Source organism: Myxine glutinosa, chromosome 5 (assembly GCF_964187855.1).
Source record: "Myxine glutinosa chromosome 5, kmMyxGlut1.1, whole genome shotgun sequence".
NCBI lineage: Eukaryota > Metazoa > Chordata > Myxini > Myxiniformes > Myxinidae > Myxine > Myxine glutinosa.
In genome coordinates, this window is record NC_136265.1 from 108,566,060 (window position 1) to 108,592,219 (window position 26,160).

General features: G+C 29.9%; 1 protein-coding gene across 1 annotated transcript in view; it reads right to left on the minus strand.

The window, feature by feature from the left end:
* The window catches only part of LOC137427257 (uncharacterized), a gene marked incomplete at its 3' end in the record, with an annotated part of 346,903 nt that overhangs the window by 74,890 nt on the left and 245,853 nt on the right, over positions 1–26,160 (minus strand). The window contains 1 exon segment of the mRNA XM_078778504.1: positions 24,504–24,654. Coding sequence (XP_078634630.1) covers positions 24,504–24,654 — 151 coding nt within the window.

Sequence of the window (26,160 nt, forward strand, 5' to 3'; positions counted from 1 at the left end):
TCAGAATTACCCTTTAGAATTACCCTTTAGAATTACCCTTTAGAATTATCCTTTAGAATTATCCTTTAGAATTACCCTTTAGAATTACACTTTAGAATTACACTTTAGAATTACACTTTAGAATTACCCTTGAGAATTACCCTTTAGAATTACCCGTTAGAATTACCATTTAGCATTACGCTTTAGAATTACCCTTTAGACTTATCCTTTAGAATTACCATTTAGCATTACCCTTGAGAATTACCCTTTAGACTTATCCTTTAGAATTACCATTTAGCATTACGCTTGAGAATTACCCTTCAGAATTACCCTTTAGAATTATCCTTTAGAATTACCCTTTAGAATTACCATTTAGAATTACCCTTTAGAATTATCCTTTAGAATTACCCTTTAGAATTACACTTTAGAATCACACTTTAGAATTACACTTTAGAATTACACTTTAGAATTACACTTTAGAATTACACTTTAGAATTACACTTTAGAATTACCCTTGAGAATTACCCTTTAGAATTACCATTTAGAATCACCATTTAGCATTACCCTTCAGAATTACCATTTAGAATTACCCTTTAGAATTACCCTTCAGAATTACCCTTTAGAATTACCCTTTAGAATTACACTTTAGAATTACACTTTAGAATTACACTTTAGAATTACCCTTGAGAATTACCATTTAGCATTACCCTTCAGAATTACCCTTCAGAATTACCCTTTAAAATTATCCTTTAGAATTACCCTTTAGAATTACCCTTTAGAATTACCCTTTAGAATTATCCTTTAGAATTACCCTTGAGAATTACCATTTAGAATTACCCTTCAGAATTACCCTTCAGAATTACCCTTTAAAATTATCCTTTAGAATTACCCTTTAGAATTACCCTTCAGAATTACCCTTTAGAATTATCCTTTAGAATTACCCTTGAGAATTACCATTTAGCATTACCCTTCAGAATTACCCTTCAGAATTACCCTTTAAAATTATCCTTTAGAATTACCCTTTAGAATAACCATTTAGAATCACCCTTTAGAATTACCCTTTAGAATTACCCTTTAGAATTACCATTTAGAATTACCCTTTAGAATTATCCTTTAGAATTACCATTTAGAATTACCATTTAGAATTACCCTTTAGAATTACCATTTAGACTTATCCTTTAGAATTACCCTTTAGAATTACCATTTAGAATTACCCTTTAGAATTATCCTTTAGAATTACCCTTTAGACTTATCCTTTAGAATTACCCTTTAGAATTACCATTTAGAATTACCCTTTAGAATTATCCTTTAGAATTACCCTTTAGAATTACACTTTAGAATTACACTTTAGAATTACCCTTTAGAATTACCCTTTAGAATTACCATTTAGAATCACCATTTAGCATTACCCTTTAGAATTACCATTTAGAATCACCATTTAGCATTACCCTTCAGAATTACACTTTAGAATTATCCTTTAGAATTACCCTTTAGAATTACCATTTAGAATTACCCTTTAGAATTATCCTTTAGAATTACCCTTTAGAATTACACTTTAGAATTACACTTTAGAATTACCATTTAGAATTACCCTTCAGAATTACCATTTAGAATTACCCTTTAGAATTACCCTTCAGAATTACCCTTTAGAATTACCCTTTAGAATTACACTTTAGAATTACACTTTAGAATTACACTTTAGAATTACCCTTGAGAATTACACTTTAGAATTACCATTTAGAATTACCCTTTAGAATTACACTTTAGAATTACACTTTAGAATTACCCTTTAGAATTACCCTTTAGAATTACCCTTCAGAATTACCCTTTAGAATTACACTTTAGAATTACCCTTGAGAATTACCCTTCAGAATTACCCTTTAGAATTACCCTTTAGAATTACACTTTAGAATTACACTTTAGAATTACCCTTTAGAATTACCCTTCAGAATTACCCTTTAGAATTACCCTTTAGAATTACACTTTAGAATTACACTTTAGAATTACACTTTAGAATTACCCTTGAGAATTACACTTTAGAATTACCATTTAGAATTACCATTTAGCATTACCCTTCAGAATTACCCTTCAGAATTACCCTTTAAAATTATCCTTTAGAATTACCCTTTAGAATTACCCTTTAGAATTACCCTTTAGAATTATCCTTTAGAATTACCCTTGAGAATTACCATTTAGAATTACCCTTCAGAATTACCCTTTAGAATTATCCTTTAGAATTATCTTTTAGAATTACCCTTTAGAATTACACTTTAGAATTACACTTTAGAATTACACTTTAGAATTACCCTTGAGAATTACCCTTTAGAATTATCCTTTAGAATTACACTTTAGAATTACACTTTAGAATTACCCTTTAGAATTAACATTTAGCATTACGCTTTAGAATGACCCTTTAGACTTATCCTTTAGAATTACCCTTTAGAATTACCATTTAGAATTACCCTTTTGAATTACCCTTTAGAATTACCATTTAGCATTACACTTTAGAATTACCCTTTAGACTTATCCTTTAGAATTACCCTTTAGAATTACCCTTCAGAATTACCCTTTAGAATTACCCTTTAGAATTACCCTTTAGAATTATCCTTTAGAATTATCCTTTAGAATTACCCTTTAGAATTACACTTTAGAATTACACTTTAGAATTACACTTTAGAATTACACTTTAGAATTACCCTTGAGAATTACCATTTAGCATTACCCTTCAGAATTACCCTTCAGAATTACCCTTTAAAATTATCCTTTAGAATTACCCTTTAGAATTACCCTTTAGAATTACCCTTTAGAATTATCCTTTAGAATTACCCTTGAGAATTACCATTTAGAATTACCCTTCAGAATTACCCTTCAGAATTACCCTTTAAAATTATCCTTTAGAATTACCCTTTAGAATTACCCTTCAGAATTACCCTTTAGAATTATCCTTTAGAATTACCCTTGAGAATTACCATTTAGCATTACCCTTCAGAATTACCCTTCAGAATTACCCTTTAAAATTATCCTTTAGAATTACCCTTTAGAATAACCATTTAGAATCACCCTTTAGAATTACCCTTTAGAATTACCCTTTAGAATTACCATTTAGAATTACCCTTTAGAATTATCCTTTAGAATTACCATTTAGAATTACCATTTAGAATTACCCTTTAGAATTACCATTTAGACTTATCCTTTAGAATTACCCTTTAGAATTACCATTTAGAATTACCCTTTAGAATTATCCTTTAGAATTACCCTTTAGACTTATCCTTTAGAATTACCCTTTAGAATTACCATTTAGAATTACCCTTTAGAATTATCCTTTAGAATTACCCTTTAGAATTACACTTTAGAATTACACTTTAGAATTACCCTTTAGAATTACCCTTTAGAATTACCATTTAGAATCACCATTTAGCATTACCCTTTAGAATTACCATTTAGAATCACCATTTAGCATTACCCTTCAGAATTACACTTTAGAATTATCCTTTAGAATTACCCTTTAGAATTACCATTTAGAATTACCCTTTAGAATTATCCTTTAGAATTACCCTTTAGAATTACACTTTAGAATTACACTTTAGAATTACCCTTTAGAATTATCCTTTAGAATTACCATTTAGAATCACCATTTAGCATTACCCTTCAGAATTATCCTTTAGAATTATCCTTTAGAATTACCCTTTAGAATTACCATTTAGAATTACCCTTTAGAATTATCCTTTAGAATTACCCTTTAGAATTACACTTTAGAATTACACTTTAGAATTACCCTTGAGAATTACCCTTTAGAATTACCCTTTAGAATTACCATTTAGCATTACGCTTTAGAATTACCCTTTAGACTTATCCTTTAGAATTACCCTTTCGAATTATCCTTTAGAATTACCCTTTAGAATTACCATTTAGAATTACCCTTTAGAATTATCCTTTAGAATTACCCTTTAGAATTACACTTTAGAATTACACTTTAGAATCACCCTTTAGAATTACCCTTTAGAATCACCCTTTAGAATTACCATTTAGAATTACCATTTAGAATTACCCTTTAGAATTACCCTTGAGAATTACCCTTTAGAATTACCCTTTAGAATTACCATTTAGTATTACGCTTTAGAATTACCCTTTAGACTTATCCTTTAGAATTACCATTTAGCATTACGCTTTAGAATTACCCTTTAGACTTATCCTTTAGAATTACCCTTTAGAATTACCCTTCAGAATTACCCTTTAGAATTACCCTTTAGAATTACCCTTTAGAATTATCCTTTAGAATTATCCTTTAGAATTACACTTTAGAATTACACTTTAGAATTACACTTTAGAATTACACTTTAGAATTACCCTTGAGAATTACCATTTAGAATCACCATTTAGCATTACCCTTTAGAATTACCATTTAGAATCACCATTTAGCATTACCCTTCAGAATTACCCTTTAGAATTATCCTTTAGAATTACCCTTTAGAATTACCATTTAGAATTACCCTTTAGAATTATCCTTTAGAATTACCCTTTAGAATTACACTTTAGAATTACACTTTAGAATTACACTTTAGAATTACCCTTGAGAATTATCCTTTAGAATTACACTTTAGAATTACACTTTAGAATTACAATTTAGAATTACCATTTAGAATTACCCTTTAGAATTACACTTTAGAATTACACTTTAGAATTACACTTTAGAATTACACTTTAGAATTACACTTTTGAATTATCCTTTAGAATTACCCTTTAGAATTACACTTTAGAATTACAATTTAGAATTATCCTTTAGAATTACCCTTTAGAATTACACTTTAGAATTACACTTTAGAATTACACTTTAGAATTACACTTTAGAATTACACTTTAGAATTACACTTTAGAATTACACTTTAGAATTACCCTTTTGAATTATCCTTTAGAATTACCCTTTAGAATTACACTTTAGAATTACAATTTAGAATTATCCTTTAGAATTACCCTTTAGAATTACACTTTAGAATTACACTTTAGAATTACACTTTAGAATTACACTTTAGAATTACACTTTAGAATTACACTTTAGAATTACACTTTAGAATTACACTTTAGAATTACACTTTAGAATTACCCTTTTGAATTATCCTTTAGAATTACACTTTAGAATTACACTTTAGAATTACACTTTAGAATTACACTTTAGAATTACACTTTAGAATTACACTTTAGAATTACACTTTAGAATTACACTTTAGAATTACAATTTAGAATTATCCTTTAGAATTACCCTTTAGAATTACACTTTAGAATTACACTTTAGAATTACACTTTAGAATTACACTTTAGAATTACACTTTAGAATTACACTTTAGAATTACACTTTAGAATTACCCTTTTGAATTATCCTTTAGAATTACCCTTTAGAATTACACTTTAGAATTACAATTTAGAATTATCCTTTAGAATTACCCTTTAGAATTACACTTTAGAATTACACTTTAGAATTACACTTTAGAATTACACTTTAGAATTACACTTTAGAATTACACTTTAGAATTACACTTTAGAATTACACTTTAGAATTACACTTTAGAATTACCCTTTTGAATTATCCTTTAGAATTACACTTTAGAATTACACTTTAGAATTACACTTTAGAATTACACTTTAGAATTACACTTTAGAATTACACTTTAGAATTACACTTTAGAATTACCCTTTTGAATTATCCTTTAGAATTACACTTTAGAATTACCCTTTAGAATTACACTTTAGAATTACACTTTAGAATTACACTTTAGAATTACACTTTAGAATTACACTTTAGAATTACACTTTAGAATTACACTTTAGAATTACACTTTAGAATTACCCTTTTGAATTATCCTTTAGAATTACACTTTAGAATTACACTTTAGAATTACACTTTAGAATTACACTTTAGAATTACACTTTAGAATTACACTTTAGAATTACAATTTAGAATTATCCTTTAGAATTACCCTTTAGAATTACACTTTAGAATTACACTTTAGAATTACACTTTAGAATTACACTTTAGAATTACACTTTAGAATTACACTTTAGAATTACACTTTAGAATTACCCTTTTGAATTATCCTTTAGAATTACCCTTTAGAATTACACTTTAGAATTACAATTTAGAATTATCCTTTAGAATTACCCTTTAGAATTACACTTTAGAATTACACTTTAGAATTACACTTTAGAATTACACTTTAGAATTACACTTTAGAATTACACTTTAGAATTACACTTTAGAATTACACTTTAGAATTACACTTTAGAATTACCCTTTTGAATTATCCTTTAGAATTACACTTTAGAATTACACTTTAGAATTACACTTTAGAATTACACTTTAGAATTACACTTTAGAATTACAATTTAGAATTATCCTTTAGAATTACCCTTTAGAATTACACTTTAGAATTACACTTTAGAATTACACTTTAGAATTACACTTTAGAATTACACTTTAGAATTACCCTTGAGAATTACCATTTAGCATTACCCTCCAGAATTACCCTTCAGAATTACCCTTTAAAATTATCCTTTAGAATTACCCTTTAGAATTACCATTTAGAATCACCCTTTAGAATTACCCTTTAGAATTACCCTTTAGAATTACCATTTAGAATTACGCTTTAGAATTATCCTTTAGAATTACCATTTAGAATTACCATTTAGAATTACCCTTTAGAATTACCATTTAGACTTATCCTTTAGAATTACCCTTTAGAATTACCCTTTAGACTTATCCTTCAGAATTACCCTTTAGAATTACCATTTAGAATTACCCTTTAGAATTATCCTTTAGAATTACCCTTTAGAATTACACTTTAGAATTACCCTTTAGAATTACCATTTAGAATTACCCTTTAGAATTATCCTTTAGAATTACCCTTTAGACTTATCCTTCAGAATTACCCTTTAGAATTACCATTTAGAATTACCCTTTAGAATTATCCTTTAGAATTACCCTTTAGAATTACACTTTAGAATTACACTTTAGAATTACACTTTAGAATTACACTTTAGAATTACACTTTAGAATTACACTTTAGAATTACACTTTAGAATTACCCTTTTGAATTATCCTTTAGAATTACCCTTTAGAATTACACTTTAGAATTACAATTTAGAATTATCCTTTAGAATTACCCTTTAGAATTACCATTTAGAATTACCCTTTAGAATTACACTTTAGAATTACACTTTAGAATTACACTTTAGAATTACACTTTAGAATTACCCTTTTGAATTATCCTTTAGAATTACCCTTTAGAATTACACTTTAGAATTACAATTTAGAATTATCCTTTAGAATTACCCTTTAGAATTACACTTTAGAATTACACTTTAGAATTACACTTTAGAATTACACTTTAGAATTACACTTTAGAATTACCCTTGAGAATTACCATTTAGCATTACCCTCCAGAATTACCCTTCAGAATTACCCTTTAAAATTATCCTTTAGAATTACCCTTTAGAATTACCATTTAGAATCACCCTTTAGAATTACCCTTTAGAATTACCCTTTAGAATTACCATTTAGAATTACGCTTTAGAATTATCCTTTAGAATTACCATTTAGAATTACCATTTAGAATTACCCTTTAGAATTACCATTTAGACTTATCCTTTAGAATTACCCTTTAGAATTACCCTTTAGACTTATCCTTCAGAATTACCCTTTAGAATTACCATTTAGAATTACCCTTTAGAATTATCCTTTAGAATTACCCTTTAGAATTACACTTTAGAATTACCCTTTAGAATTACCATTTAGAATTACCCTTTAGAATTATCCTTTAGAATTACCCTTTAGACTTATCCTTCAGAATTACCCTTTAGAATTACCATTTAGAATTACCCTTTAGAATTATCCTTTAGAATTACCCTTTAGAATTACACTTTAGAATTACACTTTAGAATTACCCTTTAGAATTACCCTTTAGAATTACCATTTAGAATTACGCTTTAGAATTATCCTTTAGAATTACCATTTAGAATTACCATTTAGAATTACCCTTTAGAATTACCATTTAGACTTATCCTTTAGAATTACCCTTTAGAATTACCATTTAGAATTACCCTTTAGAATTATCCTTTAGAATTACCCTTTAGACTTATCCTTCAGAATTACCCTTTAGAATTACCATTTAGAATTACCCTTTAGAATTATCCTTTAGAATTACCCTTTAGAATTACACTTTAGAATTACACTTTAGAATTACCCTTTAGAATTACCCTTTAGAATTACCCTTTAGAATTACCATTTAGAATCACCATTTAGCATTACCCTTTAGAATTACCCTTTAGAATTATCCTTTAGAATTACCCTTTAGAATTACCATTTAGAATTACCCTTTAGAATTATCCTTTAGAATTACACTTTAGAATTACACTTTAGAATTACCCTTTAGAATTACCATTTAGAATTACCCTTTAGAATTATCCTTTAGAATTACACTTTAGAATTACCCTTTAGAATTACCCTTTAGAATTACCATTTAGAATCACCATTTAGCATTACCCTTCAGAATTACCCTTTAGAATTATCCTTTAGAATTACCCTTTAGAATTACCATTTAGAATTACCCTTTAGAATTATCCTTTAGAATTACCCTTTAGAATTACACTTTAGAATTACCCTTTAGAATTACCCTATAGAATTATCCTTTAGAATTACCATTTAGAATCACCATTTAGCATTACCCTTCAGAATTACCCTTTAGAATTATCCTTTAGAATTACCCTTTAGAATTACCATTTAGAATTACCCTTTAGAATTATCCTTTAGAATTACCCTTTAGAATTACACTTTAGAATTACACTTTAGAATTACCCTTGAGAATTACGCTTTAGAATTACCCTTTAGAATTACCATTTAGCATTACGCTTTAGAATTACCCTTTAGACTTATCCTTTAGAATTACCCTTTAGAATTACCCTTGAGAATTACCCTTGAGAATTACCCTTTAGAATTACCATTTAGCATTACGCTTTAGAATTACCCTTTAGAATTATCCTTTAGAATTACACTTTAGAATTACACTTTAGAATTACCCTTTAGAATTATCCTTTAGAATTACACTTTAGAATTACCATTTAGAATTACCCTTTAGAATTATCCTTTAGAATTACCCTTTAGAATTACACTTTAGAATTACCATTTAGAATTACCCTTTAGAATTATCCTTTAGAATTACCCTTTAGAATTACCATTTAGCATTACGCTTTAGAATTACCCTTTAGACTTATCCTTTAGAATTACCATTTAGCATTACGCTTTAGAATTACCCTTTAGACTTATCCTTTAGAATTACCCTTTAGAATTACCCTTCAGAATTACCCTTTAGAATTACCCTTTAGAATTACCCTTTAGAATTACCCTTCAGAATTACCCTTTAGAATTACCCTTTAGAATTACCCTTTAGAATTACACTTTAGAATTACACTTTAGAATTACACTTTAGAATTACCCTTTAGAATTACCCTTTAGAATTACCATTTAGAATTACACTTTAGAATTACCCTTGAGAATTACCCTTTTGAATTACCATTTAGAATCACCATTTAGCATTACCCTTTAGAATTACCATTTAGAATCACCATTTAGCATTACCCTTCAGAATTACCCTTTAGAATTATCCTTTAGAATTACCCTTTAGAATTACCATTTAGAATTACCCTTTAGAATTATCCTTTAGAATTATCCTTTAGAATTACACTTTAGAATTACCCTTTAGAATTACCCTTTAGAATTATCCTTTAGAATTACCATTTAGAATCACCATTTAGCATTACCCTTCAGAATTACCCTTTAGAATTATCCTTTAGAATTACCCTTTAGAATTACCATTTAGCATTACGCTTTAGAATTACCCTTTAGACTTATCCTTTAGAATTACCCTTTAGAATTACCATTTAGCATTACGCTTTAGAATTACCCTTTAGACTTATCCTTTAGAATTACCATTTAGCATTACGCTTTAGAATTACCCTTTAGACTTATCCTTTAGAATTACCCTTTAGAATTACCCTTCAGAATTACCCTTTAGAATTACCCTTTAGAATTACCCTTTAGAATTACCCTTCAGAATTACCCTTTAGAATTACCCTTTAGAATTACCCTTTAGAATTACACTTTAGAATTACACTTTAGAATTACACTTTAGAATTACCCTTTAGAATTACCCTTTAGAATTACCATTTAGAATTACACTTTAGAATTACCCTTGAGAATTACCCTTTAGAATTACCATTTAGAATCACCATTTAGCATTACCCTTTAGAATTACCATTTAGAATCACCATTTAGCATTACCCTTCAGAATTACCCTTTAGAATTATCCTTTAGAATTACCCTTTAGAATTACCATTTAGAATTACCCTTTAGAATTATCCTTTAGAATTATCCTTTAGAATTACACTTTAGAATTACCCTTTAGAATTACCCTTTAGAATTATCCTTTAGAATTACCATTTAGAATCACCATTTAGCATTACCCTTCAGAATTACCCTTTAGAATTATCCTTTAGAATTACCCTTTAGAATTACCATTTAGAATTACCCTTTAGAATTATCCTTTTGAATTACCCTTTAGAATTACACTTTAGAATTACACTTTAGAATTACCCTTGAGAATTACCCTTTAGAATTACCCTTTAGAATTACCATTTAGCATTACGCTTTAGAATTACCCTTTAGACTTATCCTTTAGAATTACCCTTTTGAATTATCCTTTAGAATTACCCTTTAGAATTACCATTTAGAATTACCCTTTAGAATTATCCTTTAGAATTACCCTTTAGAATTACACTATAGAATTACACTTTAGAATTACACTTTAGAATTACCCTTGAGAATTACCCTTTAGAATTACCCTTTAGAATTACCATTTAGCATTACGCTTTAGAATTACCCTTTAGACTTATCCTTTAGAATTACCATTTAGCATTACGCTTTAGAATTACCCTTTAGACTTATCCTTTAGAATTACCCTTTAGAATTACCCTTCAGAATTACCCTTTAGAATTACCCTTTAGAATTACCCTTTAGAATTATCCTTTAGAATTATCCTTTAGAATTACCCTTTAGAATTACACTTTAGAATTACACTTTAGAATTACACTTTAGAATTACCCTTGAGAATTACCATTTAGAATCACCATTTAGCATTACCCTTTAGAATTACCATTTAGAATCACCATTTAGCATTACCCTTCAGAATTACCCTTTAGAATTATCCTTTAGAATTACCCTTTAGAATTACCATTTAGAATTACCCTTTAGAATTATCCTTTAGAATTACCCTTTAGAATTACACTTTAGAATTACACTTTAGAATTACCCTTGAGAATTACCATTTAGCATTACCCTTCAGAATTACCCTTCAGAATTACCCTTTAAAATTATCCTTTAGAATTACCCTTTAGAATTACCATTTAGAATCACCCTTTAGAATTACCCTTTAGAATTACCCTTTAGAATTACCATTTAGAATTACGCTTTAGAATTATCCTTTAGAATTACCATTTAGAATTACCCTTGAGAATTACCCTTTAGAATTACCATTTAGCATTACGCTTTAGAATTACCCTTTAGAATTACCATTTAGAATTACCCTTTAGAATTATCCTTTAGAATTACCCTTTAGAATTACACTTTAGAATTACACTTTAGAATTACCCTTTAGAATTATCCTTTAGAATTACACTTTAGAATTACCATTTACAATTACCCTTTAGAATTATCCTTTAGAATTACCCTTTAGAATTACACTTTAGAATTACCATTTAGCATTACGCTTTCAAATTACCCTTTAGAATTATCCTTTAGAATTACCCTTTAGAATTATCCTTTAGAATTACCCTTTAGAATTACCCTTTAGAATTACACTTTAGAATTACCATTTAGAATTACCCTTTAGAATTACCCTTTAGAATTACACTTTAGAATTATCCTTTAGAATTACCCTTTAGAATTACCCTTTAGAATTACACTTTAGAATTACCATTTAGAATTACCATTTAGCATTACGCTTTAGAATTACCCTTTAGAATTCTCCTTTAGAATTACCCTTTAGAATTACCCTTTAGAATTACACTTTAGAATTATCCTTTAGAATTACCCTTTAGAATTACCCTTTAGAATTACACTTTAGAATTACCATTTAGAATTACCCTTTAGAATTACCCTTTAGAATTATCCTTTAGAATTACCCTTTAGAATTACCCTTTAGAATTACACTTTAGAATTATCCTTTAGAATTACCCTTTAGAATTACCCTTTAGAATTACACTTTAGAATTACCATTTAGAATTACCATTTAGCATTACGCTTTAGAATTACCCTTTAGAATTCTCCTTTAGAATTACACTTTAGAATTACCATTTAGAATTACCATTTAGCATTACGCTTTAGAATTACCCTTTAGAATTCTCCTTTAGAATTACACTTTAGAATTACCATTTAGAATTACCATTTAGCATTACGCTTTAGAATTACCCTTTAGAATTCTCCTTTAGAATTACTCTTTAGAATTACCCTTTAGAATTACACTTTAGAATTATCCTTTAGAATTACCCTTTAGAATTACCCTTTAGAATTACACTTTAGAATTATCCTTTAGAATTACACTTTAGAATTACCCTTTAGAATTACCCTTTAGAATTATCCTTTAGAATTACCCTTTAGAATTACCCTTTAGAATTACACTTTAGAATTATCCTTCAGAATTACCCTTTAGAATTACCCTTTAGAATTACACTTTAGAATTACCATTTAGAATTACCATTTAGCATTACGCTTTAGAATTACCCTTTAGAATTCTCCTTTAGAATTACACTTTAGAATTACCATTTAGAATTACCATTTAGCATTACGCTTTAGAATTACCCTTTAGAATTCTCCTTTAGAATTACTCTTTAGAATTACCCTTTAGAATTACACTTTAGAATTACCATTTAGAATTACCCTTTAGAATTATCCTTTAGAATTACCATTTAGCATTACGCTTTAGAATTACCCTTTAGACTTATCCTTTAGAATTACCATTTAGCATTACGCTTTAGAATTACCCTTTAGACTTATCCTTTAGAATTACCCTTTAGAATTACCCTTCAGAATTACCCTTTAGAATTACCCTTTAGAATTACCCTTTAGAATTACCCTTCAGAATTACCCTTTAGAATTACCCTTTAGAATTACCCTTTAGAATTACACTTTAGAATTACACTTTAGAATTACACTTTAGAATTACCCTTTAGAATTACCCTTTAGAATTACCATTTAGAATTACACTTTAGAATTACCCTTGAGAATTACCCTTTTGAATTACCATTTAGAATCACCATTTAGCATTACCCTTTAGAATTACCATTTAGAATCACCATTTAGCATTACCCTTCAGAATTACCCTTTAGAATTATCCTTTAGAATTACCCTTTAGAATTACCATTTAGAATTACCCTTTAGAATTATCCTTTAGAATTATCCTTTAGAATTACACTTTAGAATTACCCTTTAGAATTACCCTTTAGAATTATCCTTTAGAATTACCATTTAGAATCACCATTTAGCATTACCCTTCAGAATTACCATTTAGAATTATCCTTTAGAATTACCCTTTAGAATTACCATTTAGCATTACGCTTTAGAATTACCCTTTAGACTTATCCTTTAGAATTACCCTTTAGAATTACCATTTAGCATTACGCTTTAGAATTACCCTTCAGAATTACCCTTTAAAATTATCCTTTAGAATTACCCTTTAGAATTACCATTTAGAATCACCCTTTAGAATTACCCTTTAGAATTACCCTTTAGAATTACCATTTAGAATTACGCTTTAGAATTATCCTTTAGAATTACCATTTAGAATTACCCTTGAGAATTACCCTTTAGAATTACCATTTAGCATTACGCTTTAGAATTACCCTTTAGAATTACCATTTAGAATTACCCTTTAGAATTATCCTTTAGAATTACCCTTTAGAATTACACTTTAGAATTACACTTTAGAATTACCCTTTAGAATTATCCTTTAGAATTACACTTTAGAATTACCATTTACAATTACCCTTTAGAATTATCCTTTAGAATTACCCTTTAGAATTACACTTTAGAATTACCATTTAGCATTACGCTTTCAAATTACCCTTTAGAATTATCCTTTAGAATTACCCTTTAGAATTATCCTTTAGAATTACCCTTTAGAATTACCCTTTAGAATTACACTTTAGAATTACCATTTAGAATTACCCTTTAGAATTACCCTTTAGAATTACACTTTAGAATTATCCTTTAGAATTACCCTTTAGAATTACCCTTTAGAATTACACTTTAGAATTACCATTTAGAATTACCATTTAGCATTACGCTTTAGAATTACCCTTTAGAATTCTCCTTTAGAATTACCCTTTAGAATTACCCTTTAGAATTACACTTTAGAATTATCCTTTAGAATTACCCTTTAGAATTACCCTTTAGAATTACACTTTAGAATTACCATTTAGAATTACCCTTTAGAATTACCCTTTAGAATTATCCTTTAGAATTACCCTTTAGAATTACCCTTTAGAATTACACTTTAGAATTATCCTTTAGAATTACCCTTTAGAATTACCCTTTAGAATTACACTTTAGAATTACCATTTAGAATTACCATTTAGCATTACGCTTTAGAATTACCCTTTAGAATTCTCCTTTAGAATTACACTTTAGAATTACCATTTAGAATTACCATTTAGCATTACGCTTTAGAATTACCCTTTAGAATTCTCCTTTAGAATTACACTTTAGAATTACCATTTAGAATTACCATTTAGCATTACGCTTTAGAATTACCCTTTAGAATTCTCCTTTAGAATTACTCTTTAGAATTACCCTTTAGAATTACACTTTAGAATTATCCTTTAGAATTACCCTTTAGAATTACCCTTTAGAATTACACTTTAGAATTATCCTTTAGAATTACACTTTAGAATTACCCTTTAGAATTACCCTTTAGAATTATCCTTTAGAATTACCCTTTAGAATTACCCTTTAGAATTACACTTTAGAATTATCCTTCAGAATTACCCTTTAGAATTACCCTTTAGAATTACACTTTAGAATTACCATTTAGAATTACCATTTAGCATTACGCTTTAGAATTACCCTTTAGAATTCTCCTTTAGAATTACACTTTAGAATTACCATTTAGAATTACCATTTAGCATTACGCTTTAGAATTACCCTTTAGAATTCTCCTTTAGAATTACTCTTTAGAATTACCCTTTAGAATTACACTTTAGAATTACCATTTAGAATTACCCTTTAGAATTATCCTTTAGAATTACCATTTAGCATTACGCTTTAGAATTACCCTTTAGACTTATCCTTTAGAATTACCATTTAGCATTACGCTTTAGAATTACCCTTTAGACTTATCCTTTAGAATTACCCTTTAGAATTACCCTTCAGAATTACCCTTTAGAATTACCCTTTAGAATTACCCTTTAGAATTACCCTTCAGAATTACCCTTTAGAATTACCCTTTAGAATTACCCTTTAGAATTACACTTTAGAATTACACTTTAGAATTACACTTTAGAATTACCCTTTAGAATTACCCTTTAGAATTACCATTTAGAATTACACTTTAGAATTACCCTTGAGAATTACCCTTTTGAATTACCATTTAGAATCACCATTTAGCATTACCCTTTAGAATTACCATTTAGAATCACCATTTAGCATTACCCTTCAGAATTACCCTTTAGAATTATCCTTTAGAATTACCCTTTAGAATTACCATTTAGAATTACCCTTTAGAATTATCCTTTAGAATTATCCTTTAGAATTACACTTTAGAATTACCCTTTAGAATTACCCTTTAGAATTATCCTTTAGAATTACCATTTAGAATCACCATTTAGCATTACCCTTCAGAATTACCCTTTAGAATTATCCTTTAGAATTACCCTTTAGAATTACCATTTAGCATTACGCTTTAGAATTACCCTTTAGACTTATCCTTTAGAATTACCCTTTAGAATTACCATTTAGCATTACGCTTTAGAATTACCCTTTAGACTTATCCTTTAGAATTACCATTTAGCATTACGCTTTAGAATTACCCTTTAGACTTATCCTTTAGAATTACCCTTTAGAATTACCCTTCAGAATTACCCTTTAGAATTACCCTTTAGAATTACCCTTTAGAATTACCCTTCAGAATTACCCTTTAGAATTACCCTTTAGAATTACCCTTTAGAATTACACTTTAGAATTACACTTTAGAATTACACTTTAGAATTACCCTTTAGAATTACCCTTTAGAATTACCATTTAGAATTACACTTTAGAATTACCCTTGAGAATTACCCTTTAGAATTACCATTTAGAATCACCATTTAGCATTACCCTTTAGAATTACCATTTAGAATCACCATTTAGCATTACCCTTCAGAATTACCCTTTAGAATTATCCTTTAGAATTACCCTTTAGAATTACCATTTAGAATTACCCTTTAGAATTATCCTTTAGAATTATCCTTTAGAATTACACTTTAGAATTACCCTTTAGAATTACCCTTTAGAATTATCCTTTATAATTACCATTTAGAATCACCATTTAGCATTACCCTTCAGAATTACCCTTTAGAATTATCCTTTAGAATTACCCTTTAGAATTACCATTTAGAATTACCCTTTTGAATTATCCTTTAGAATTACCCTTTAGAATTACCATTTAGAATTACCCTTTAGAATTATCCTTTAGAATTACCCTTTAGAATTACACTTTAGAATTACACTTTAGAATTACACTTTAGAATTACCCTTGAGAATTACCCTTTAGAATTACCCTTTAGAATTACCATTTAGCATTACGCTTTAGAATTACCCTTTAGACTTATCCTTTAGAATTACCATTTAGCATTACGCTTTAGAATTACCCTTTAGACTTATCCTTTAGAATTACCCTTTAGAATTACCCTTCAGAATTACCCTTTAGAATTACCCTTTAGAATTACCCTTTAGAATTATCCTTTAGAATTATCCTTTAGAATTACCCTTTAGAATTACACTTTAGAATTACACTTTAGAATTACACTTTAGAATTACCCTTGAGAATTACCATTTAGAATCACCATTTAGCATTACCCTTTAGAATTACCATTTAGAATCACCATTTAGCATTACCCTTCAGAATTACCCTTTAGAATTATCCTTTAGAATTACCCTTTAGAATTACCATTTAGAATTACCCTTTAGAATTATCCTTTAGAATTACCCTTTAGAATTACACTTTAGAATTACACTTTAGAATTACCCTTGAGAATTACCATTTAGCATTACCCTTCAGAATTACCCTTCAGAATTACCCTTTAAAATTATCCTTTAGAATTACCCTTTAGAATTACCATTTAGAATCACCCTTTAGAATTACCCTTTAGAATTACCCTTTAGAATTACCATTTAGAATTACGCTTTAGAATTATCCTTTAGAATTACCATTTAGAATTACCATTTAGAATTACCCTTTAGACTTATCCTTTAGAATTACCCTTTAGAATTACCATTTAGAATTACCCTTTAGAATTATCCTTTAGAATTACCCTTTAGAATTACACTTTAGAATTACACTTTAGAATTACCCTTTAGAATTACCCTTTAGAATTACCATTTAGAATCACCATTTAGCATTACCCTTTAGAATTACCATTTAGAATCACCATTTAGCATTACCCTTTAGAATTACCCTTTAGAATTACCATTTAGCATTACGCTTTAGAATTACCCTTTAGACTTATCCTTTAGAATTACCCTTTAGAATTACCATTTAGAATTACCCTTTAGAATTATCCTTTAGAATTACCCTTTAGAATTACACTTTAGAATTACCCTTGAGAATTACCCTTTAGAATTACCATTTAGCATTACGCTTTAGAATTACCCTTTAGAATTATCCTTTAGAATTACACTTTAGAATTACACTTTAGAATTACCCTTTAGAATTATCCTTTAGAATTACACTTTAGAATTACCATTTAGAATTACCCTTTAGAATTATGCTTTAGAATTACCCTTTAGAATTACACTTTAGAATTACCATTTAGAATTACCCTTTAGAATTATCCTTTAGAATTACCCTTTAGAATTACCATTTAGCATTACGCTTTAGAATTACCCTTTAGACTTATCCTTTAGAATTACCATTTAGCATTACGCTTTAGAATTACCCTTTAGACTTATCCTTTAGAATTACCCATTAGAATTACCCTTCAGAATTACCCTTTAGAATTACCCTTTAGAATTACCCTTTAGAATTATCCTTTAGAATTATCCTTTAGAATTACCCTTTAGAATTACACTTTAGAATTACACTTTAGAATTACACTTTAGAATTACCCTTGAGAATTACCCTTTAGAATTACCCTTTAGAATTACCATTTAGCATTACGCTTTAGAATTACCCTTCAGACTTATCCTTTAGAATTACCCTTTAGAATTACCATTTAGAATTACCCTTTAGAATTACCCTTTAGAATTACCATTTAGCATTACGCTTTAGAATTACCCTTTAGACTTATCCTTTAGAATTACCCTTTAGAATTACCCTTCAGAATTACCCTTTGGAATTACCCTTTAGAATTACCCTTTAGATTTATCCTTTAGAATTATCCTTTAGAATTACCCTTTAGAATTACACTTTAGAATTACACTTTAGAATTACACTTTAGAATTACCCTTGAGAATTACCCTTTAGAATTATCCTTTAGAATTACACTTTAGAATTACACTTTAGAATTACCCTTTAGAATTACCATTTAGCATTACGCTTTAGAATTACCCTTTAGACTTATCCTTTAGAATTACCCTTTAGAATTACCATTTAGAATTACCCTTTAGAATTACCCTTTAGAATTACCATTTAGCATTACGCTTTAGAATTACCCTTTAGACTTATCCTTTAGAATTACCCTTTAGAATTACCCTTCAGAATTACCCTTTAGAATTACCCTTTAGAATTACCCTTTAGAATTATCCTTTAGAATTATCCTTTAGAATTACCCTTTCGAATTACACTTTAGAATTACACTTTAGAATTACACTTTAGAATTACCCTTGAGAATTACCATTTAGAATCACCATTTAGCATTACCCTTCAGAATTACCCTTTAGAATTATCCTTTAGAATTACCCTTTAGAATTACCATTTAGAATTACCCTTTAGAATTATCCTTTAGAATTACCCTTTAGAATTACACTTTAGAATTACACTTTAGAATTACACTTTAGAATTACCCTTGAGAATTACCATTTAGCATTACCCTTCAGAATTACCCTTCAGAATTACCCTTTAGAATTATCCTTTAGAATTACCCTTTAGAATTACCATTTAGAATCACCCTTTAGAATTACCCTTTAGAATTACCCTTTAGAATTACCCTTTAGAATTACCATTTAGAATTACCCTTTAGAATTATCCTTTAGAATTACCATTTAGAATTACCATTTAGAATTACCCTTTAGAATTACCATTTAGACTTATCCTTAAGAATTACCCTTTAGAATTACCATTTAGAATTACCCTTTAGAATTATCCTTTAGAATTACCCTTTAGACTTATCCTTTAGAATTACCCTTTAGAATTACCATTTAGAATTACCCTTTAGAATTACCCTTTAGAATTACACTTTAGAATTACACTTTAGAATTACCCTTTAGAATTACCCTTTAGAATTACCATTTAGAATCACCATTTAGCATTACCCTTTAGAATTACCATTTAGAATCACCATTTAGCATTACCCTTCAGAATTACCCTTTAGAATTATCCTTTAGAATTACCCTTTAGAATTACCATTTAGAATTACCCTTTAGAATTATCCTTTAGAATTACCCTTTAGAATTACACTTTAGAATTACCCTTTAGAATTACCCTTTAGAATTATCCTTTAGAATTACCATTTAGAATCACCATTTAGCATTACCCTTCAGAATTACCCTTTAGAATTATCCTTTAGAATTACCCTTTAGAATTACCATTTAGAATTACCCTTTAGAATTATCCTTTAGAATTACCCTTTAGAATTACACTTTAGAATTACACTTTAGAATTACACTTTAGAATTACCCTTGAGAATTACCCTTTAGAATTACCCTTTAGAATTACCATTTAGCATTACGCTTTAGAATTACCCTTTAGACTTATCCTTTAGAATTACCCTTTAGAATTACCATTTAGAATTACCCTTTAGAATTATCCTTTAGAATTACCCTTTAGAATTACACTTTAGAATTACCCTTGAGAATTACCCTTTAGAATTACCATTTAGCATTACGCTTTAGAATTACCCTTTAGAATTACCATTTAGAATTACCCTTTAGAATTATCCTTTAGAATTACCCTTTAGAATTACACTTTAGAATTACACTTTAGAATTACCCTTTAGAATTATCCTTTAGAATTACACTTTAGAATTACCATTTACAATTACCCTTTAGAATTATCCTTTAGAATTACCCTTTAGAATTACACTTTAGAATTACCATTTAGCATTACGCTTTCAAATTACCCTTTAGAATTATCCTTTAGAATTACCCTTTAGAATTATCCTTTAGAATTACCCTTTAGAATTACCCTTTAGAATTACACTTTAGAATTACCATTTAGAATTACCCTTTAGAATTACCCTTTAGAATTACACTTTAGAATTATCCTTTAGAATTACCCTTTAGAATTACCCTTTAGAATTACACTTTAGAATTACCATTTAGAATTACCATTTAGCATTACGCTTTAGAATTACCCTTTAGAATTCACCTTTAGAATTACCCTTTAGAATTACCCTTTTGAATTACACTTTAGAATTATCCTTTAGAATTACCCTTTAGAATTACCCTTTAGAATTACACTTTAGAATTACCATTTAGAATTACCCTTTAGAATTACCCTTTAGAATTATCCTTTAGAATTACCCTTTAGAATTACCCTTTAGAATTACACTTTAGAATTATCCTTTAGAATTACCCTTTAGAATTACCCTTTAGAATTACACTTTAGAATTACCATTTAGAATTACCATTTAGCATTACGCTTTAGAATTACCCTTTAGAATTCTCCTTTAGAATTACACTTTAGAATTACCATTTAGAATTACCATTTAGCATTACGCTTTAGAATTACCCTTTAGAATTCTCCTTTAGAATTACACTTTAGAATTACCATTTAGAATTACCATTTAGCATTACGCTTTAGAATTACCCTTTAGAATTCTCCTTTAGAATTACTCTTTAGAATTACCCTTTAGAATTACACTTTAGAATTATCCTTTAGAATTACCCTTTAGAATTACCCTTTAGAATTACACTTTAGAATTATCCTTTAGAATTACACTTTAGAATTACCCTTTAGAATTACCCTTTAGAATTATCCTTTAGAATTACCCTTTAGAATTACCCTTTAGAATTACACTTTAGAATTATCCTTCAGAATTACCCTTTAGAATTACCCTTTAGAATTACACTTTAGAATTACCATTTAGAATTACCATTTAGCATTACGCTTTAGAATTACCCTTTAGAATTCTCCTTTAGAATTACACTTTAGAATTACCATTTAGAATTACCATTTTGCATTACGCTTTAGAATTACCCTTTAGAATTCTCCTTTAGAATTACTCTTTAGAATTACCCTTTAGAATTACACTTTAGAATTATCCTTTAGAATTACCCTTTAGAATTACCCTTTAGAATTACACTTTAGAATTATCCTTTAGAATTACACTTTAGAATTACCATTTAGAATAACCATTTAGCATTACGCTTTAGAATTACCCTTTAGAATTATCCTTTAGAATTACCCTTTAGAATTACCCTTTAGAATTATCCTTGAGAATTACCCTTTAGAATTACCCTTTAGAATTACACTTTAGAATTACACTTTAGAATTACACTTTAAAATTACTCTTTAGAATTACCATTTAGCATTACGCTTTAGAATTACCCTTTAGAATTACCCTTTAGAATTATCCTTTAGAATTACCCTTTAGAATTACACTTTAGAATTATCCTTTAGCATTACCCTTTAGAATTACCCTTTGGAATTACACTTTAGAATTATCCTTTAGAACCCTTTAGAATTACCATTTAGAATTACCCCTTAGAATTATCCTTTATATTTACCATTTAGAACCCAATATAATTACCATTTAGAACCATTTAGAATTATCCTTTAGAATGACCCTTTAGAACCCTTTAGAATTATCCTTCATAATTACCCTTCAGAACCCGATATAATTACCATTTAGACCCCTTTAGAATTATCCTTTAGAATGACCCTTTAGAATCCTATATAATTACCCTTTGGAACCCTATAGAATTACCGTTTAGACCCCTTTAGAATTCATTAGAATTACCATTTAGAACCCTTTAGAATCACCATTTAGAACCCTTTAGAATTATCCTTTAGAATTCCCCTTTAGCATTACCCTTTAGAATTATCCTATAGAATTACCCTTTATAACCCAATATAATTACCATTTAGAACCCTTTAGAATTACTCTTTAGAATCCTTTAGAATTACCATTTAGAACCCTTCAGAATCAACATTGAGAATTACCCTTTAGAATTATCCTTTATAATTACCATTTAGAACCCTTTAGAATTACCATTTCGAATTGCCCTTTCGAATTACCTTTTAGAACCCTTTAGAACCCTATAGAATTAACGTTTAGAATCACCATTTAGAATTACCCTTTAGAATTATCCTTAAGAATTACCCTTTCGAATACTATAGAATTACCCTTTGGAACCCGATATAATTAGCGTTTAGAACCCTTTAGAATTACTCTTTAGAACCCTTTAGAATTACCATTTAGAACTCTTTAGAATTACCATTTAGAATTACCCTTTAGAATTATCCCATACAATTACCCTTTATAACCCTATATAATTACCGTTTAGAACCCTTCAGAATTACCATTTAGAATTACCCTTTAGAATTATCCTTTAAAACCCTTTAGAATTACCGTTTAGATTATCCTGTCGAATTACCCGATATAACCCCTCAGAATTACTTGTTCAACTTGGTCTGTAAGTTAAACTCGGGCTGTAATAAAGTTCAACTCGGGCTGAATAAAGTTCAACTCGGGCTGGAATAAAGTTCACCTCGGGATGTAATAAAGTTCAACTCGGGATGTAATAAAGTTCAACTCGGGATGTAATAAAGTTCAACTCGGGATGTAATAAAGTTCAACTCGGGATGTAATAAAGTTTAACTCGGGCTGTAATAAAGTTCAACTCGGGCTGTAATAAAGTTCAACTCGGGATGTAATAAAGTTCAACTCGGGATGTAATAAAGTATTACTCGGGCTGTAATAAAGTTCAACTCGGGCTGAAATAAAGTTCAACTCGGGCTGTAATAAAGTTCAACTCGGGATGTAATAAAGTTCAACTCGGGATGTAATAAAGTTCAACTCGGGCTGTAATAAAGTTCAACTCGGGATGTAATAAAGTTCAACTCGAGATGTAATAAAGTTCAACTCGGTCTGTAATAAAGTTTAACTCGGTCTGTAATAAAGTTCAACTCGGTCTGTAATAAAGTTCAACTCGGGCTGTAATAAAGTTCAACTCGGGCTGTAATAAAGTTCAACTCGGGCTGTAATAAAGTTCAACTCGGGCTGAAATAAAGTTCAACTCGGGCTGTAATAAAGTTCAACTCGGGCTGTAATAAAGTTCAACTCGGGCTGAAATAAAGTTCAACTCGGGCTGTAATAAAGTTCAACTCGGGCTGTAATAAAGTTCAACTCGGGCTGTAATAAAGTTCAACTCGGTCTGTAATAAAGTTTAACTCGGTCTGTAATAAAGATCAACTCGGTCTGTAATAAAGTTCACCTCGGGCTGTAATAAAGTTCAACTTGGTCTGTAATAAAGATCAACTCGGTCTGTAATAAAGTTCACCTCGGGCTGTAATAAAGTTCAACTTGGTCTGTAATAAAGATCAACTCGGTCTGTAATAAAGTTCACCTCGGGCTGTAATAAAGTTCAACTTGGTCTGTAATAAAGATCAAATCGGTCTGTAATAAAGTTCAACTCGGGCTGCAATTAAGTTTAACTCGGTCTGTAATAAAGTTCAACTCGGTCTGTAATAAAGTTTAACTCGGGCTGTAATAAAGATCAACTCGGTCTGTAATAAAGTTCAACTCGGGCTGTAATAAAGTTCAACTCGGGCTGTAATAAAGTTCAACTCGGGCTGTAATAAAGTTCAACTCGGGCTGTAATAAAGTTCAACTCGGGCTGTAATAAAGTTCAACTCGGGCTGTAATAAAGTTCAACTCGGGCTGTAATAAAGTTCAACTCGGGCTGTAATAAAGTTCAACTCGGGCTGTAATAAAGTTCAACTCGGGCTGTAATAAAGTTCAACTCGGGCTGTAATAAAGTTCAACTCGGGCTGCAATAAAGTTCAACTCGGGCTGCAATAAAGTTCAACTAAGTCTGTAATAAAGTTCAACTCGGTCTGTAAACATACCCTTTGTTCCTGGGAAGCCATCGGTGCCAGGAAGACCTGATGATCCAGGTAGCCCTGGTCTACCAGCATCGCCCTTCGCACCTGGAAAACCACTTGGCCCCGATGGTCCTGGTAGTCCCCTGGCTCCTGGTCGGCCTATTCCCGACTCACCCTAAAAGAGCACCATCCAAATGTAGTTACACTCCAAACTAGATTCACCTGATAACAGCTTATCATACCTGCAGCGATGGATTCACGGTCGTTAGTCGTTATGGCAATGGAATGATCAACATTAGATGATCAAATTTAAATCTGAGATTATCAAGAACATCATGACTATTTACAACACGAATTAAGGTCACTAGCAACGGTACCCGCCCTAAGGGCGGGGCTTCAATTGGGAAGCCCAAATGAAAAGGCAAAATATCAGAAATTGAAGGCTTTTTTTTCTCTAAATGATTCATATAAACATCCGTTGAATCATATCACACGCAAATCATCAAAATCTAAACAGTACATGGCGCCCATTTTGAAAAAAGTTTGAATTCTGCAAAACGGAAGCGGCCGCTACACGTCTTTCTCAGCCGCACGTTTATGTGTGAAGAGTGCGCGCCGAATCTGTAACACGGAAGCGGCCGCTACACCTGTTTCTCAGTCGCTCTGCACACGGTGCCGTGTTATTTCGGAGCCGCACGTTTATATAGGAGGAGTTCGTCAGGAGTCTATCTACTCTCTCCTGGTACGTAGAATAAACAGTATTTGTAGAATTTCAACAAAAGCCACATCACTGTTCATATCGGTAAATATTATTCCATCGTGTTTGGGAAAACTGGAAAACTTGGAAAAACAATATAGCCTATTTTACTCCAGGGGGTCCTAGTATTACCCACCCAAAATATCGTTGCGATCGGTTCAGCCGTTGTTGCGGTACCTTCAAACGGACAGACGGACATTTGGTGAATTATTAAGGTCATTAAGCAAGGATAAACGAATGGGCTCATTATGTCCATGATCTTTGGCTCGTCATGTCCATGATCTTTGGCTCTTCATGTCCATGATCTTTGGCTCGTCATGTCCATGATCTTTGGCTCGTCATGTCCATGATCTTTGGCTCATTATGTCCATGATCTTTGGCTATTTATGACCATGATCTTTGGCTCATCGTGTCCATGAACTTTGGCTCATCATGTCCATGATCTTTGGCTCATCATGTCCATGATCTTTGGTTCGTTATGTCCATAATCTTTGGTTCGTCTTGTCCATGATCTTTGGGTCATCATGTCCATGATCTTTGGCTCATCATGTCCATGATCTTTGGCTCATTATGTCCATGATCTTTGGCTATTTATGACCATGATCTTTGGCTCGTCATGTCCATGATCTTTGGCTATTTATAACCATGATCTTTGGCTCGTCATGTCCATGATCTTTGGCTATTTATGACCATGATCTTTGGCTCGTCATGTCCATGATCTTTGGCTATTTATGACCATGATCTTTGGCTCGTCATGTCCATGATCATTGGCTCATCATGTCCATGATCTTTGGCTCATCATGTCCATGATCTTTGGCTCATTATGTCCATGATATTTGGCTCATTATGTCCATGATCTTTGGCTATTTATGACCATGATCTTTGGCTCGTCATGTCCATGATCTTTGGCTCGTCATGTCCATG